The 16,620-nt window shown below is 39.6% G+C and overlaps 1 protein-coding gene across 7 annotated transcripts in view; it reads left to right on the top strand.

Annotated features, from left to right (window-relative positions):
- Positions 1-16,620, top strand: part of CYTIP (cytohesin 1 interacting protein) — a 69,916-nt gene that overhangs the window by 25,611 nt on the left and 27,685 nt on the right. For 2 of the 7 annotated variants that reach the window (XM_044381560.3, XM_057317903.1), the window contains exons 4-6: positions 9,676-9,777; positions 13,009-13,060; positions 13,476-13,635. The exons of 2 other annotated variants lie outside the window; for them this stretch is intronic. In XM_044381560.3, the coding sequence (XP_044237495.2) occupies positions 13,567-13,635 (69 nt within the window). In that variant the 5' untranslated portion in view covers positions 9,676-9,777; positions 13,009-13,060; positions 13,476-13,566. Of the gene's footprint in view, positions 1-9,675; positions 9,778-13,008; positions 13,061-13,232; positions 13,636-16,620 lie in introns of those variants that run through there. 3 more of the 7 variants (XM_057317901.1, XM_057317907.1, XM_026492761.4) reach the window with 3 other exon arrangements.

Raw genomic sequence — 16,620 nt, 5'->3', positions numbered from 1 at the left:
TGTGATCCCTGCATTTTGGAAAGAATATTTCAAAAGTATTTATTCTAAAAAAAAAAAAATCTACTAGAGAAGCCAACTAGTAAGCCAACTCTCTAGGCCAGGGGAAGGTGGGAGTCAAGAGCCTGCAAAAAAAAGCCACCTTGTCATCCCTGGTTCTGGGAGTAAAACCTTGAGTGTGTTTTCTGGAGTGAAGAGGGAAGGAAACATTCCCTTTTTGGCTACATATCAGTGTGTAATATGCACAGGATTTTTTTGCCAGGTGTATGAGTGAGACAAATATGTAACGCAAACCAACGTTGCCCCTATGATTGCTATTATCTAGGGAGATGAAATGCAGCAGCATGAGAAAGACCTAGGGAATATTAACAATCTGCTTACAGCGAGGGAAAGTGTCGTCCTACAGCCTGATTATGGAGTTGAATATCGTATCATAGATAGGAGCGGCAGATCGATACAATCTGGCTTTTCCTTCATTCACTTTCTTAGCTTGTGGCTAGAAGCCAGTGATATATTTTGCTGTCTTTGTTCCTCGCTCCACACGTGCTCTGGGAAGCAGTAGCGATGCTTTCCTTTCTTTGCCGAGCCATGATCAGTGCTTCTCTGAGGTCCTAGCGAGAATTTTAATCAGTCCTGGCCAGTAATTACTGTCTCTCTCCAGATGCATCTCGTATACAGACTTCATTTTTATTCTTCTCCAGTGGTACAGAGGAGGGTGGTGCTGAAATTCTCCGTGAGATAGAGCTTGTCGGCTGAAGCTGAACCACCAGCAGGGAAGACATAAAATGCTTCCTTTGCTCTTTCCATAAAATGGCATATTTTTCCTTCCTTTTCTCTTTTCTGTAAAATGGTGACAACTTCTTTCTGACACGGCTAACCTTAAGTAGGTATTTTGGTGATTACATTCACGTTAGTGTTTCCTCTCCATGATCCCAAGAATTTTGAATATTTTATCCCTCCGCTTTGCATTTTTTCTACTTGGTCTGAACAAAAGAAATTGGTCAGGAGCAATGGCTACTTTACCCTCTAGCGCACCCTTTAACATGCTAACCGTTCCTCTACCACACTTGTGAGCGCCCCACCAAATGAGCATATGAAATGGCTTGGAATAAAATTCTTATTTTGAGTAATTTTTATCTGTGCTGACTCCCTCCATGTCACCTCAGAAACCTCCATGTGACATCCAATCCACTTAATTATCTGTTCTAAAGATCTTATTTCATTTCACATATATTCGTTCAATTTTTACTAAACTAACATGTTTAAGCCGACAAAGTTGACAAATGTATATAAAATAGGAAGATGACCATTTAAATAAATAACCAGAGTATATGATGATGTGTCAAGGGCAGTGCGAATGGGACAGATACTAAATTTTATAGGAACTCCGTCGTAGCAGTGAGAGATGCTGGCTGCTGTCATCAGGGAATACCTCACAGAGGAGTTGGCATTTGAGCTTAGCTCTTAACAGTGGGGGAAATTTCAGTGAATAGAAATGGGGATTGGGTTTCAGGAAAAGAGGACAGTTTAGACAAAGATGCAGAGGTATGACACTGTTACGTGTAGGTGTAACCTCAGGAGGAAGGCTTTTACGTCTTGGGGCCGCTACATGTATTTAAATTAAAAGTTAAGCCTGGAAAATCAGGTAAGAACTAGATTGTGAGTGATTTTTAATGCAAGACTAAGAAGTCTAAACTTAAATTCAGTAGGCCTACACTCTGACACAATTGAATAAGAATAGTTAGGTTGGGAAGACCATATATAGGGAGACCAGTTGCCTGCCATTTTGTTGTGTTGCATGCTGAACCCAGGGCCTGAGCTTGGCAGAGGCAGGTAGGGGATCAGATGTTAGACATTTTAGAGGCAGAAGAACATGAGATGTAATCAAAGAGAAAAAGAGAAGTCTGATACAAATGAAATGAGAGGCTGTGTTCTGCAGCCCCTAGGCTAGGTGAGTCTAGTTTAACATGTGTCCAGCGTGGAGCACTGAGGGGCTATGATGGGAGAAAAGAGCCCTAGCTGCACTTCTGTTCTAATGCGTATCTTTTTCACAGTTTACAATTCTGATATTAGGATGCTTCTTACCATCTATGGGTACATTTAAGGTGGAAGTTTTCCTTGAAAAGTATAGTAAATCAATGGTACCTATTGTGGTTGATGGCACCTTATCATCATAGAAATAAAGTATAATATGTATATTATTGCTGTATTAAGTTTCCCTTTCAAACTACCCAATTATTTCATGCTCATTACAATTAAGCCAAACAATCCAGAAAACCTAAATTACATTTGAAAATTAAAAACACAGTAAATATTATTCATCAAATACCTACATTGCCCAAAGTAAAGAATCACCAGGAGAATAAATCAACTGCCAGAGCTTTGGGCAGGTTATGAATGTATTCATCAAATGCTTACTGAGAAGCTCTTATGAGAAAGTCACTCTTCCAAGTGCTAGACGCTTACAAAGATGAACGAGGAAAGAACTCTGTCTTGGGCTGGGGGTGGGGATGTGAGCTCACAGCTTATTAATGGAGAAGAGAAAATGTGATTCATCATAAGAGAGATCCCCAGTGGTGTTCTGGATGCCCTAGGGAGGTGATGCTCCTCTATGCTTGGGGATATCAGGCAAGGCTTCATGAAGGATGTGGCATTTAAGTCGGACCTGGGAGAATGGGTAGGATTCTATCCTCCATATAGAGCTGGAGTAGGTAAATTCGGGTGAACAAGGTGCTGTGAACAAAGGTAAGAAGGTAGAAAAAAACATTTGCATAAAAGGAACACAGCAGCGCAGGGTAGCTGGAGGGCAAATATGAGTACCAATAATAATGATTGCAGGAAGCATTTATTGAGCAATACTATGTGCTGGGTACTCTTATGTTTTACTTGGTGATATGTGGTATAATTGGTCCTGTTTTACAGATGAGGACAATAAAGCACAGATCAGTTCAGTAACTTGCCCAGGAGCCTAAGAGCTCAAGCTGAACAGGTTGGCCTTACTGCTTTCATAGCAGTGTACCTGCAAGGTCACACACAGGGATACACAACTGTGAGTGGCTGCTGGGCACAGGCCAAGGAAGGTGCTACAAACTATGTGAAGGACTCTGACATTTACTCTGTAGCTGATGTGATGGTATTCACATTACATGTGTGTAATGAAATTGGACCAAGATGGTTTTTAGCAATATGGTACCAGAAGAGTGGAGGTTGTGTGTCAAATTCTGGCACCCTCCAGGGAACTTTAAGACCCTTAAATTTTTATAAGATTATAATCTCATAGATCTTTTCCATTTCCTATGTCATTTATTTCGATCCTCATAATGATGTGGCATTTCTCCCTACCTTGGATCCTTGGAGAAACATACTCCAAATTGGGACTTTGTCGAAGCCCTAAAGCTGGTAGGTGGTAGAGCTGGGGACCGAAACGAGATCTTCTGGAGCCTAGATCATTGCTACTGTCCTTACTCAGTCCTTGCTTACTTTTATTTTAACAATTCCTCTTTACAATCAGAGATGTAAGCCGGCGTACACAGAGTGACTGACGGGCTTGGTCATCACTGGAAGTCAGGACTCTTTCAAGTAGACCACCAAGAGAAGTGGGCCACTTTCTGGCTGCCACTGGCACAACCACATGATCAGGGGCTCGTCCAGAGAAACAGGAGCTTCTGTATTTTTCCACTGGCGAGGAGGGAAAAGCCCTCGCTGGCTGCCTTTGGAGACTTAGTGTCCAGACTTCATGGCAATTTCCCAAGGCTTTTGTTTTGGGAACTAGGCCAGCTGTCCACCTATTTTAGGTTAAATCATTCATTTCTACAACCTTCCCGCCAGCCCCACCCAGGCCATTAGTAAAAAAGAATGTTCAGGGCTTGGCTAAAGGGAAAGTATCATTGTTTCCGAGTTAGCATAATTCTCTGTCATAAACTTGTGTATAAAATTTCAATACTCATTACTTCAAAGACCTTTCACTGTGTTCTGAGTCAAAGACCAGACCAAAGAGGTGCGGAATGATCATCTGTCCTAGTTATTAACAGCATATTTCACCTTTGATATTGTTGTACGATCTCTAAATATAAGAAAGAATGGATGTGTAGGAGTTTCCTAGGGCTGCCATGTTGAATTACCACAAACTTAGTGGCTTAGCTCAGAATTTTTTTCTCTCATATTTCTAGAAACTAGAAGTCTGAAATCAAGGTGTCATCAGGGCCACGCACCCTCTGAGACTCTGGGTAGAATCCTTCCTTGCCTCTTCCCAGCTTCTGCTGGTGGCCATTCATCCCTGGTATTCATTGACTTGCAACTACAAAGCTTACCGTCCCAAATCTGCCTTTGACCCACTGTTTGATTCCTGTGTGTCTCCCTTCAACATGATGTTTTCTTCTTGTAAGGACACCAGTTATAACACTGGATTAGGGGCCACCCTAAATCCTTATTTTATCTTGATTATATCTGCAAAGACCCTATTTTTAAATAAGGTCACTGGTACCAATGGTTAGGACTTCAACATATCTTTTGGGGAGACACAATTCAACCCATAACCCATTTACCAATCTTTGGTAAATCCATAGTCTTTTTAGAATTACTGTTTTAATTGCTATCATACTGAGACTTTTTTCTCTTATTTACCTGGATTCTGATCTCCATGAGGGCAAAGGTCCTATCTGGCTCATCTTTACGTCCCCACAGTGTTAGAGCAATTTTGGGGAAGCAGTACTGCACAGCGGTTAACACCGTTATCATTGGAAATGTATGATGTGGATTTTAACCCTGGCTGTCCTAGGTATTAGCTGTGTAACATCACCCAGGTATGTGAGCTTCAGTATCCTCATCTGAAAGAGGATGATAAATATAATACTCGTCTCGTGATTTTATGAGAGTGACTACGTTGGGACATCACTTAGCTGTTACTATGATTATATACTCAGTAAATGCTTGCAGAATTGAAGGAGAGCAAGTAGTCCAGTCATCGTTCTGCCATGAAATTACTCTGTCTCTTCAGTGAGGCTTACATGCCCTAGGCCTTAGTGGGTTTTTGTTTGTTTGTTTGTTTGCTTTTATTTTTACCTGAAAACTAAGGGAGTTAGATGAGATGGCTCTGAGGTTCTTCCTATGACTTCAGGGATATGTATTTTTCAGTTCTATATTTAGTTGACTCTATATTGAAGGTTTTAACAAATACTATGGATTTACCAAAGAAGGATGCATTGCTATTGATTTATCTCCTGCACTCACTACCTCGTCTCTATCTGACTTTATTATTTTAATTAAATAAAGTTAGGAAAAATGTATTGGTGCCCATCATGAGCCAGGCTCTGTGCTAGGTTATGGGCACATAGAAAGAAATGACTAATATACTATTCTTCCCTGTATTACATTTGAATCTCAGAGAAATTAAGATTCCACGCTTTTTCCTCTTATTGTAAGTAGACAGGGATAGAAGTAAGATAGAGGATTCTGGTATTCTAAGAGGTCACCTTACTGCTCTTCTGTAGTTCCTCTGCTGCTCACGTACGCACACGTACACCCCACCTCTCAGGACTCTAAAGACGAAAATGGAGAAGGTGAGGAACATTCCATTCAGTTGCTTCCTTCTAGCCTCTCTGCTGACTCTCTTACTGTGTTCAAGGGCAAGTCCTTTACAGGTGGCAAGGTGAATCCAGGCCACTCTGGGTGTTCAGTAGATTGGAGAACTGTCTACTTAGGGAACTCCAAGGTGAACACTCTCCCCGGAGTTGTTCCCTTTGGATGTGACTTATTTAACTCCTTTATTCATTCAGTTTGGAATAGTTGAGGCCTCTTCAGTAGGTAATATTTGAGCTTACTTTTGGAAAGAGAAAAAGAAAGAAGGACAAGACACCCAAAGTTTGGTGGGGAGAGCACTGTTTCAGGCAGAGGCAAGAGTGAGTGCAAAAAGCCCTGAGGAGAAACTGCTTTCTGTTGGAGGGTCAGAGGAAAGGCCCCTGTAACCAGGATGTGGTGTGATATGAGGTCATAGGATCTAGGAGAGCATACATGGCCTCAAAGGACAGGCTAAGGAGTTTGGATTTTATTCAAAGGCCAGAAGGAAATTACCTACCTGTCGGGTTGGTATTTTATTATTCCAAGTAGTGCACAAAATTCCAGTCCCAAGCAGGTTTCTGGTTTTCTAAGAAGCTACTTTCTAAAAGCCCCAAACCCTCAGTGGGTGTGGCACTGCCCGCAGCCCCTGGGCAAGTGAAGAAAAAGCTGGGCTCTGAGGATGACGGATGTCGACGCCGGGGTGTTAGTTCAGGAAAGAGGAAGGAACATTGTCACTTGTTTACCTTGAATTTTGATGAAAGATTTGGATTTTGAAATGGAACTCTGGGCGTGTGGTGGGGAGGGGAGGGGTAATAAATGACTAATGAGAACTGAACTAGGCATCTGAGAACTGCCGCTTCAGCTTGGATTTCAAAAGGACAAACCAATGCCTTTACCGTCATAAAAATTAGTGGCCTGCGATTGTGTTCCTCTCCTTTGTGACACTGTTGTGGGGACTTTGGCAGTCCTTTCTGAGGGTGGAGTCTACTTGGTTGAAAGAAAATGATAAAGAAATATGAAAGAATTCCCTAAATGGGTGGGAAAAAATCCCATTAAGCAAACCAAAATGTTAGCCTATGAACAAACAGCAAACATCCAGTAATCCCCTTGTTAAGCACAAACAAGTACAAGGACCTAGAAAATGCAAAGATATTATTTTCAACAAAATATGATTGGCTTTTGAAAATTCTCTGTGAATTTGATATTTTTAAAGCTGACCGACTAATGTATGAATGTGCACTTATTATAAAAGGTTCAAACCATACAGAGACTAAATTTTGTCAGTCTTGCTTCACACCCCTCCCCACCTGCCCCCACTACTACTTCTCCAGAGATAACCACTACTCACAGGTTGGTGTATATCTGTGAAGAGTTTTTTTAGGTCTATCATGTTAGAATATGTATACATACGTGATCTTTCTTTAAGGAAAAAGCATGGGATTCTATTATGTTCTTTTCTCTTGCTTAATTTGCCTTAAAGACCTTTATGCCTACGGATATCTCTTTCATATGTTCTAATGGGTGCAGAATATTCCATCGGATTATCATCAGTTATTTAGACACTTCTCAACTGATATACATTTAAAACTCCAGTTTTTTACAATTACAAACAATGCCACAAGAATCGTTCTTGCACTGTTTTCTGCACATGTAGAGTACTTCTGCAGGGTAAATTCTTAGAAGTAGAATTTCTGGCATGTATGTTTTAGTTTCAAAACTGTCAAATTACTAATAAAGCTTTATTGATTTATATTCCTGCGAAGTGTGAATAGCCCACTTAATTGTAACTTTACCAATACTAGATATGACCCATTTTTATTTTTTGTTCGTCTGATGGGCAAAAATTTGTACCTATTATTTCAAGTTTTACTTTCCTAATTGCTAATCTGTTTAAATATGCTTTAATAAACATGCCGATGCTTTGTATTTCTTCTGCAAATTATCTGCTCACAGCCTTTGCTCATTAAAAGTGTAACTTTAAGCACTCTTTCTATATTATGGCCTTAATCAATTGTACATACATCACAAGAAATTTCTTGTTATCTGCCACTTAGATTTAACCTATGTACATTATAGCTTTCATTAAGCACAAATTTTTAATCTTTATGTTGCTAATACTAACTGGACTTCTGCATTGTTAGAAAAACCATTCCCAACTTAACCTTACTAAAATATTCTATATTTTCTGCTATTATTTCATCTATATAAAATTACTTTTACGTTTAACTTTTTTAAGCCATCTGGAATTTATTGTATTGTAATGAAAGACTATGACTTAATTTTTTTCAGGTGGGTACCAACCCCATTTATTGAAAGGTCTATTCTTTTCCTAATGAAATAAATTACCTTGATGATATGATACATTTCTGAATATGCATGGATATGTTTGGGATTCTCTATTCATTTGACAATATTCTCTTTGTTAATATTCTTTTTATTCTATTTGACAGTTTTACTCTTATAATATTTTTTGATACCAAGTAGGGCAGTTTTCTCAATACCCATACTCACCCACCGCTATTATTTTCAAACTCTTCTTGGCTAGTCTTGGGCACTTTCTTGTTCAGATGAGTGTAAGAATGTATGTCAAATGTGATAAAGAAGGTAACCAAACTTGTGGGGGTTTTGATTTGCAGTACATTGGGTACCTTAGAACATCTGGGGGTAATAGCTTTACAAGAAGGACTCTTCTCATACAGGAACACGGGACTTTTTTCTTTAGTTTGGACTTTATAATGTTCATCAAATCTTAAACATGCTAGGTTCATTCCTGTTTTATGGCTTTTGGTTATTTTGATAATTTTTCTTTCCCCCATTAAAACAGTTCTTTTCATCCATTGCGGCAGTATGATAAGTTTACGTCTCTTTATACGTTATCCTTTGAATCCTACACTTAAGAAAATTGTCTTACTAAGTCTGTTCTTCAGTGGATTGTGTTGGGTATTCTAGTTATGCAACCATATCATCAATAAAGCTACAGTTTTGTCTTTTTACACATTTTCTACTTCCTGTCTGCGAAGCAGGGTACAACGGTGACAGGCATGAAGGCTATTGTCCTCACTGTCTTCCTTCTCACTGCAGTGGAAACACATGTCAACATCGAGCATGATATTTGGTGGGTGTTTCTGGCAGATAACTCTTCATTATATTAAAGAAGTTTTCCTCCTATTCCTATTTGGGTTTTTCAAATCCCTACTTGGGATTTTTCAAAGCAAAGATGAATCTTGAAAACTTTGGCATTTATGACATTGAAATCTTCTTTCATCCAGAAACTTAGTGATTTCTGTTAATATTGATTGTCCTAAAGGAGATGAACAATCCTTGTTTTCCTGGGATATATCCTACTTGGTGGAGAGGCATTATTTTTAATTCACTAGTGGACTCAATTTGATATTTCAATTAGGACATTTGTTTCATAATTAATAAGTGAGATTGACTTATTTCCTCCCTCCCCTTCTTCCCTTCCATTTCTCGTACCTATCACTTCCAAGTGGCCCACATATAACTTTACACCTTTAACATGGACCCCCTCCCCCCCCAGAGATCCATCTTTGGCATGTTTCACCACGCTCAGAGGACTCTCCCTAAACCTGAAGAGGGTAAAAAAAAATAAATAGAATTTTTAGAAATTCTGTTAGTGATTTTTCTATGTGATAAATACACAAAATGAATGTATCAAGATCATGCACTTTTACATTTAAAAGAAGGCTTGAAATTATCTTACTGAGTGGATTCATGAAACACTGATCTATTTAATCTGTTTAAGGCCCCAGATGAATTCAGTGGTTAAATCTCTTGGCTGATACCATACTCTACCCTTAGCTTCATGATTTGATTGGATTAAGCTTTAATAGGTCAGAAAATTGTTTCCTTGCACTTATAGTAAAACCTAATGGGTATGATCTATTGTTAGCTATTATTTATATTAGATTTAAAATTGTGCGCATGTGTCTGTGTGGTTTTCAATACATACGTCACAACTCTAAGCTAATATTTGGTTTGTACCCACATTAAGATTTCCAATATAGGGACTTCATGATCTATTTTTCTGTTATTTCCCTTTCCTGAGTTTGCTATTTTTCAGAACCAGGCCTGACTGTAATTTACTCTTTTCTGAAAAAGGCTCCTCCTCTTTCGGGAATGCTTTCAGAATCCCAGTGGCCCACACAGAGTGTTTGGGGAAGATAGAGACACCCATCGACCCAGTTCAGTCACTCAAATAAGGTGAGAAGTAGGATAAAACAGTTGTCACTGTTGGTTGGCTCTCAGATATGAGAGTAACCTTACCAAACTAAATCTACTTTATATAAATTCAAACATAAAAGAATCAAATATTGTCTGGATGGCTTTATCCTGTCTCTTATGTCAGTGCATGTAGCCAAATATGGGCTCCCTTACAAATAAAGAGAAAATGCTGAAATAAAACAAATAAGCAAAACAAAAAGGCCAAATGAAACAAAACCCTACTGTATTCCAGGAAGCAAATAAAGGCCTCCTGTGTAAATAAAGGCAAAGGGCCAAAATAAAGCAAAAAGCTCAACGACTATCTTAGAATCTGAAGAACACAGAGGATTTCTTATTTTTTTGAACAACCACTTACTCCTCTGCCATATCTACACTAATGAAGAGATGAGTTGGGCTAATGGTTATCCAGAAATTTCAGACATTGGCTCTGACAATGCTTTGCAAGCATAACCTGCCTTACACAACAGTAAGGATTTTCACATGGATTCTAGTCTCTAGACGGCTCCCGGATAAAGGAGGGCGTTCTTGCTGCAGATACGAGCATTTGGTAGTAGATAAGCAGTTCGTAGAGAATTCAAGTAATTTCCTTTGAACTTTTCCCTTTGAATTCCTATTACTTAAAACTCAATAGTAATACTTGACTTTGTACCAAGTGCTATGCTTGGACTATTGTATCTGTTTCTCTCTACAAATTTTGATTTTAGATGTGTAAAAACTGAGGTTTAGAGAGCATATTAGTCAGCCCGGACCAATACTGCAGACTGGGTAGCTAAAACAACAGAAATTTATTATAATGACTATAGTTTATTATAGCTGGGTAATGAAAGATCAAGGTGCCAGTCACTGGATTCTTTGTGAGATCTCTTTTTCTGGCTTGCAGACCCCTCTGCCCTCACACAGCAGAGAGACAGAGCGCAAGCTAGCTCTGTGATGTCTCTTCTTAGAGAGACATTAATCTTTCCACTTCTCTCAGATTACTCCTTACAGAGTGCCTCAGATTGTGGTACTTTGGAATATGGGTGTGTAATACAAACATTTTCTACTAGTTTAATTTTTCTTCTTTGATGCTTTAGAAGAATATTATTTAATACATTTTATTAAATATCGACTTCCCTGCCCTTTTTTTAAATTAACAAACATTTCTAGCCCTGCGTCGTGCTCCCCGCTCAACAAGGCAGTCTGCTTTTCTCTCTTCCTCTGCCCCTGCTCGCATGCTCTCTCTCTCTTTCTCTCTCAAATAAATAAATCTTAAAAACAACAACAACAAAAAACGCTAAACATTTCTTGAATACTTTCTACACATAGGACGTGAATGTAAATTCAAAGATACAAAATGGCCCTTGCTTTCAAGGTATAATTTAAGTATAATATGTTAAGTCTCAAAAGAAAGATCTGAAAAAAAAAATGATATGACATTTCAGGGAATGAAATTAGACAAGAAGTGCAATTTTTAAAAGTTTATTTTATTTTATTTTATGAACAATGAGGCATTTCTGAAATCTTTTGAGTAGGTAGATAACTTGATCTGATTCACTGTCAGAATCACCTTTATAAAATAAAGGGGAGGATGAAGAGGAAGAGAGTTCAGAATAGTGTAACTGTCCTGAGGTAAATTCTATGGAAAAAAGAAGTTGTAAATAGTAGAACACTTTTGTGTATCAGGGGTTTGAGGCTTGAAGTCATATTTGTATGAAAAGATTAGTGTTTCCCCACATTTTATAATCAGGGATGTTATTCAAAATATTTAATAACTGTTATGACACAGACTTTAACAATCAGAACAGGGAACCGGCCAAACTAGACCAGGTCCTAAATATATAATTAACAAATGTGGCCATACTGGTACGTCCTGGCTGAATGTCAGATCTGCCTTTGTCTCTGGCTGTATAGCCATGGATCTCCTGATTTGGAAGATTCTACTTCTTAAACACATTTCATAAATTAAGTAAAAAAAAAATTATTTTCCAATTTCTTAATTTAATAATAGACTTCTGGAATTTATATTGGCTTAAGATCAGTATAACACACTAAACTGATAGAATTTTAGCATCCATCCATCACACTTGGTTGTCAGTTGGCCTATATGGCCTTATATCAGGCAAAAGTATAATTTCCACCTGACATTTTGAAATATTAAAATATTTACCTAACTTCATAAAATTCCTAGGGGACAGGTGGACTGCTATCCTCAATTAATAGTGTGGATTTAAATCATGTACCTCACAGCCTAGAGATGTTTTAAAATCTCTCTCTCTCTCTCTCACTCGCCCACACACACACTACATAAATGTTTTCATAACTGACATACTATTTATTTGCCAAAGTCTCTACCACTCTCTTTCGTTTTACACATTGACATTATATTATTTTACCCACCTGGCCCCTGAAGGCAAATCCGTTTATAATCCCTGATTTAGATATTTTTGTTTCTAGAGACATCATCTTGTTCCTGTCATAATCCAATTCCAATTATAGTGAATTATGCTGTGATCAGGTTTTAAAAATTTCTGAAGTAGTCGTATCTCTTGAAGAACTGCTAACTCAGAAGATTTTACCATTTATATTTCTCAGGTTCTGCTGAGCTGAATTCGCCTCGACTTCCATTTTAGTTCAAAATTTTCTAACTCCTTTGCATTCTACTCTTGACCTTCAAAATCACAGTTGACTTTTTGTAGTAATTAAAACTTCTCTTTTTGATTTTTGTTTTGATTCTTTCCTCTACTTACATCCCCTGCTCCTCCTCTGAAACCAGTTCTCTCGAAACTACGTGTCCCAGCTCCCCCCTGAAAAAAGTATCTGTGATCTTGTGTATATCCCGATGGTGCCCTTGGCCCATCTGAGCATGCAGGCACCAAACAGGTAACATTCTTGGGTCACCCTGGTTAGCAGGACACCTTCCTGTCCTTTCCATTCCTCCCCCAGGACCACACGCTGACTCTGCAACAAAGTCCTATCTAAGGTGGGGTCAACTTTGAGCTCTGAGTGAGCTAGTCTTCTCTTCCCATTGTTCCTTGTAAAGATGATGGATCATTTTAGTTAGGACAAAGTAGTAGAAGGGAAACCAGAAGAATGCTGAACGGTTACAGCCCCAGTGGCAGATATAATGTCCTTTTGATGAACATTAATGAGCTAGGGTGTACTTCAGGGAAAGAACATTACAAGGACTTCACGACAGACATTATGACCGGACCCTGTAATTCTTGCTCATAGCCACAAGAACTGAGCGTCTGCATACCCTGACTTGGACACCGCACTGCCCACAGTGAGTAGGACAATGCGTGCGTAACACATGGCAGCACTTGGGGAGATTTTTCTTTCTTCCTTTAAAAAAAAAAAAAAAAGGCAGATGGTGCTTTGAACACAACTTGCCGTAGAACATAAAAGCATGAGAGTTCTGGCTGTTTGAAAGAGGAAAAAAAATAAGTTGATGGTTTTTTTTAATGGTAAAGCTAGTTTCTCCCAGGGGCTTAAAGAAAAAAGCATTGAGAAATGGGAGTGCACTGCAAGATAGGGTTTGTGTAACAAGTACCTAAAACCACAGAAGTCACATGGGCTCTTTCTGCTTTGCTACTTTTGATTCCTTGTCAGAGAGTTAGACTTTTAGCTTCCCCCATCCTGCAAGGCCACTCGACCATGTGCAAGCTGGAGTAACCTTTCCTCACAATGTCCTTACAAAGGCTCACGCGACAGAGCAGCAATGGCAGCTTGGTGGACTACTGGGCTGCTCCCGCGTATAGCTCTTACTCCCCACTCACCGGCAGCTTCCGAATGGATGATAATAGAAGGATTCAAATGCTGGCAGACACCGTGGCTACTCTGCCTCGGGGAAGAAAGCAGGTATGATTACTGTCTTGTACTTTCAGACTGTTCCTGTTCTCTTGAGAGCAGCATTGATATGTTTGTCTGGCTTCACACGGAAATTGTATTTTAGAGGCTTTGGAATTAGTCACTAAGAGTATGGGCGAGGAAGGAGACAAGGAGTCCAGAGAGTTTACGGACTAGTCCAAAAGATTTAAGACCATAATAAAAATTTTTGTCAAGGCAAAACTTTAAAGAAGATTGTTTTCCTCATTTGAAGAGGTGTCGAGGTAAAATGAAAATCATTAAGCACATCGAACTTAGTGCATATAGACATGGCCAGTTTGAGAATTATTGATCTTTTCCCCCCTGCATGTGTCTCATTGATTCCTTCCCTCCTGGCTTCACTCCTTGATAATCATTTCCAATCCAAGAAGAGTGCTTTTTCTTCGGGACAAATTTTGTTGACTAAATTATTTTCAGTGCTGGGGCACAGGCACATTCCTAATGCTATTGGGAATTAAGGCTTTTATTAGATAAGTGAATGGCTGATTGAATACCAGCTCACCCACTTCCCAGCTGTGGGACCTTGGGCAAGTCACTTGCCCCTCTGAGATTTAGTTTTCTTTTTTCTATAATGGAGATAACAACAGAACCACCCTAAGGAGCTCTTCTGTGGCTTAAGTGAGGAAGTGTGCAGTGCTTAACACAGTGACTGACATGTGCTATGTGCTCAATAATTATGCTGTCGTTTTTATTTTTACTGCAAGGTATTTCCCTAGAGATGAAACCTTATTTGGAAAAATCCATGTCCAGCTGAGTTAGTTTCTTTCATTCTATAATTTCCAATTTTTAAAACAATTTTTTAACCTCTTCGGGTTTTGGTTATATCACGCGCTCTCATGCTCCAAGTACGTCTCTGAATTTAGAATTAGAATTGCTTTAAAGCATGAAGTTTTGCCCTTAAGTCCTAGTGCACATCATGGGCTCCTCTTAAGCCTTCTGATTTCAGGATTAGAGAGTTAGAGCATAGAGGGAGAGTCGTGATCTTTTCTCAGTGATGTATATGGCTGATTCCTCATTATTTTTCACAATGAAGATAAGGGCATAATTTGCCATGGTTTGGATTTTTGATCTTTTTAAATCCCAAATGCTTTTATGACATTAAGCTTAATCAAATGATGAACATTTCTATCAATTTACTACTAGCCTGGAAATAAAGCAGCTGTGGGAAGCACCAAGATCTTTATTCAGGTTTCCGAGAGCAGTGTAGGAGGTACAGAGATGAGAACACATTTCCTGGCCTTGTAGGGTTAAAAATTCAGTAGGCAGAACGAATAGGCATTATACAACATAAATGCTCTAATGCAAGGACATGCCTTTCAATATAACCTTGAAGGAGAGATATTCCAGTTATTGAAGGGTATTCCTGAGCAAGGCAATAATTAATGCCAAGGCACAGATCTCGGGGCCTTTAGGGCACATTGAGGTAACAGCACATTATTGTTTCCGGAGGACCCAGTAAGTGTCTGGGGGGGGTGGTGAGGAACCTCGGAGCTGGGCTGCTTTATGAAACACTTGAACATTTCCCCCAAGGAAGCAGTCATTTGACCAGCACAGGGAGCCACTGGGCGTGTTTGAGTAGGAGAGGGTTTTAGGAACCTCACTCTAAACGTGTGGTGTGTCGGTTAGTGGGTAGGGACGAGTGGCGAGGGAGCAACATTTGCAGTAGCTGGAGAAAGAGGAAATGGATGGAATGGAGAGGAGCCCCAGAGACTGGGATGTGAAAGGCAGTGAAGATGGAGGTGTCACCTTGGTTTGAAGCGTGGGTGAAGACAGCTGGACTAAGAGGAGGCAGTCAGAGGGAGGCTACTGGAAGGGGATTATGAGAGGGATGGAGGCCGATGAAACGCACGCATGGTGCAGATGTATAGAACATCTACACGTGAACATAGACACGCACACACTCCCGCACCGATGAATTTATCTGCTGTTCTCATCTTTTTAGGTCGTGTCTTCTCCCTTTTCTCATGTTCTTTCCCATAGTAAACTCCTACTCAAACAGCTTTTTCTTCCTGTTGTGAGAATTACTGTAAGGAAAAAAAAAAGCAAAACAAAACCTCTTTTACATGATACTTAGGATTCTGTACAATTATCATCAATGAGACTTGATGCAAGTTTATCCCAACATTTCAGAATTTTCCAAATGGATGTTCATTTCTTTTAAGTGGTTTTTAGAGAATAATCACCCATTTGGCACCGACTGAATTGCAGGCAACAAGATCGCTGTGAGGCAATCCCATGAGCAGGTGTTTCTCTGCCCACTGTTATTTTCAACACTTTCAGGGCTGACGTCAACAATTCATACTTCTCGTTATTGTTGGCTTTGGCTTCTGCAAAGCTGTATCTGGTGAGCCTGTAGTTTCAGATTAATCTTTAGAAGCATTTGGGTGTTTACACTCGGAATTGCTTAAAAATAGACTTCTGTGTGCATATTATCTCCATACCTGTATTTATAGGAGGTGACAGACACACAGTAAAGCTTCTACTTCTGAACATAGTTTGGTGGGGGGGTGGGGGGGAATCCCTGCAATGGAAAACACGGTGGGAAGGAGACAGGAGAAAATAAGAGAGGCTTTATAAATGTGATGATGCCAGAGGATTGTACCTGATGGGCCACTCGGCTGAGGGTAGTAGGTTGCGTTTGGAAGGCAGGATTCACCAAAAGCTGTAATGAGAGCCAGGGGAGGCGAGAAGCCGGAACATGCCTCAGTGGTACCACAGACTGTCTCTGCCTGACAGTCTTTGGGTTATCGAATTAATTGCTTAATAGGCAGCTTCTGAAACGGGGATTTCACTTAAAAGTTCAGATGCAGAATTTTGTAATGCGTGTACTTCTGGGCTGGAATCCGCCCTTTAGGAGTTTCACCTGATTTCTGGTCACACACCCATCTGTTACCAAAGCTCCCAAGTGTTCCTAACTGCAACAAGGTGTTTTGATCATTTAGGAAATACTTTAGGTAG

This window comes from Ursus arctos, unplaced genomic scaffold (assembly GCF_023065955.2).
Source record: "Ursus arctos isolate Adak ecotype North America unplaced genomic scaffold, UrsArc2.0 scaffold_1, whole genome shotgun sequence".
Lineage (NCBI taxonomy): Eukaryota > Metazoa > Chordata > Mammalia > Carnivora > Ursidae > Ursus > Ursus arctos.
Note: the sequence above shows the minus strand (reverse complement) of the source record. Positions and strands in the feature narration are given on the sequence as shown.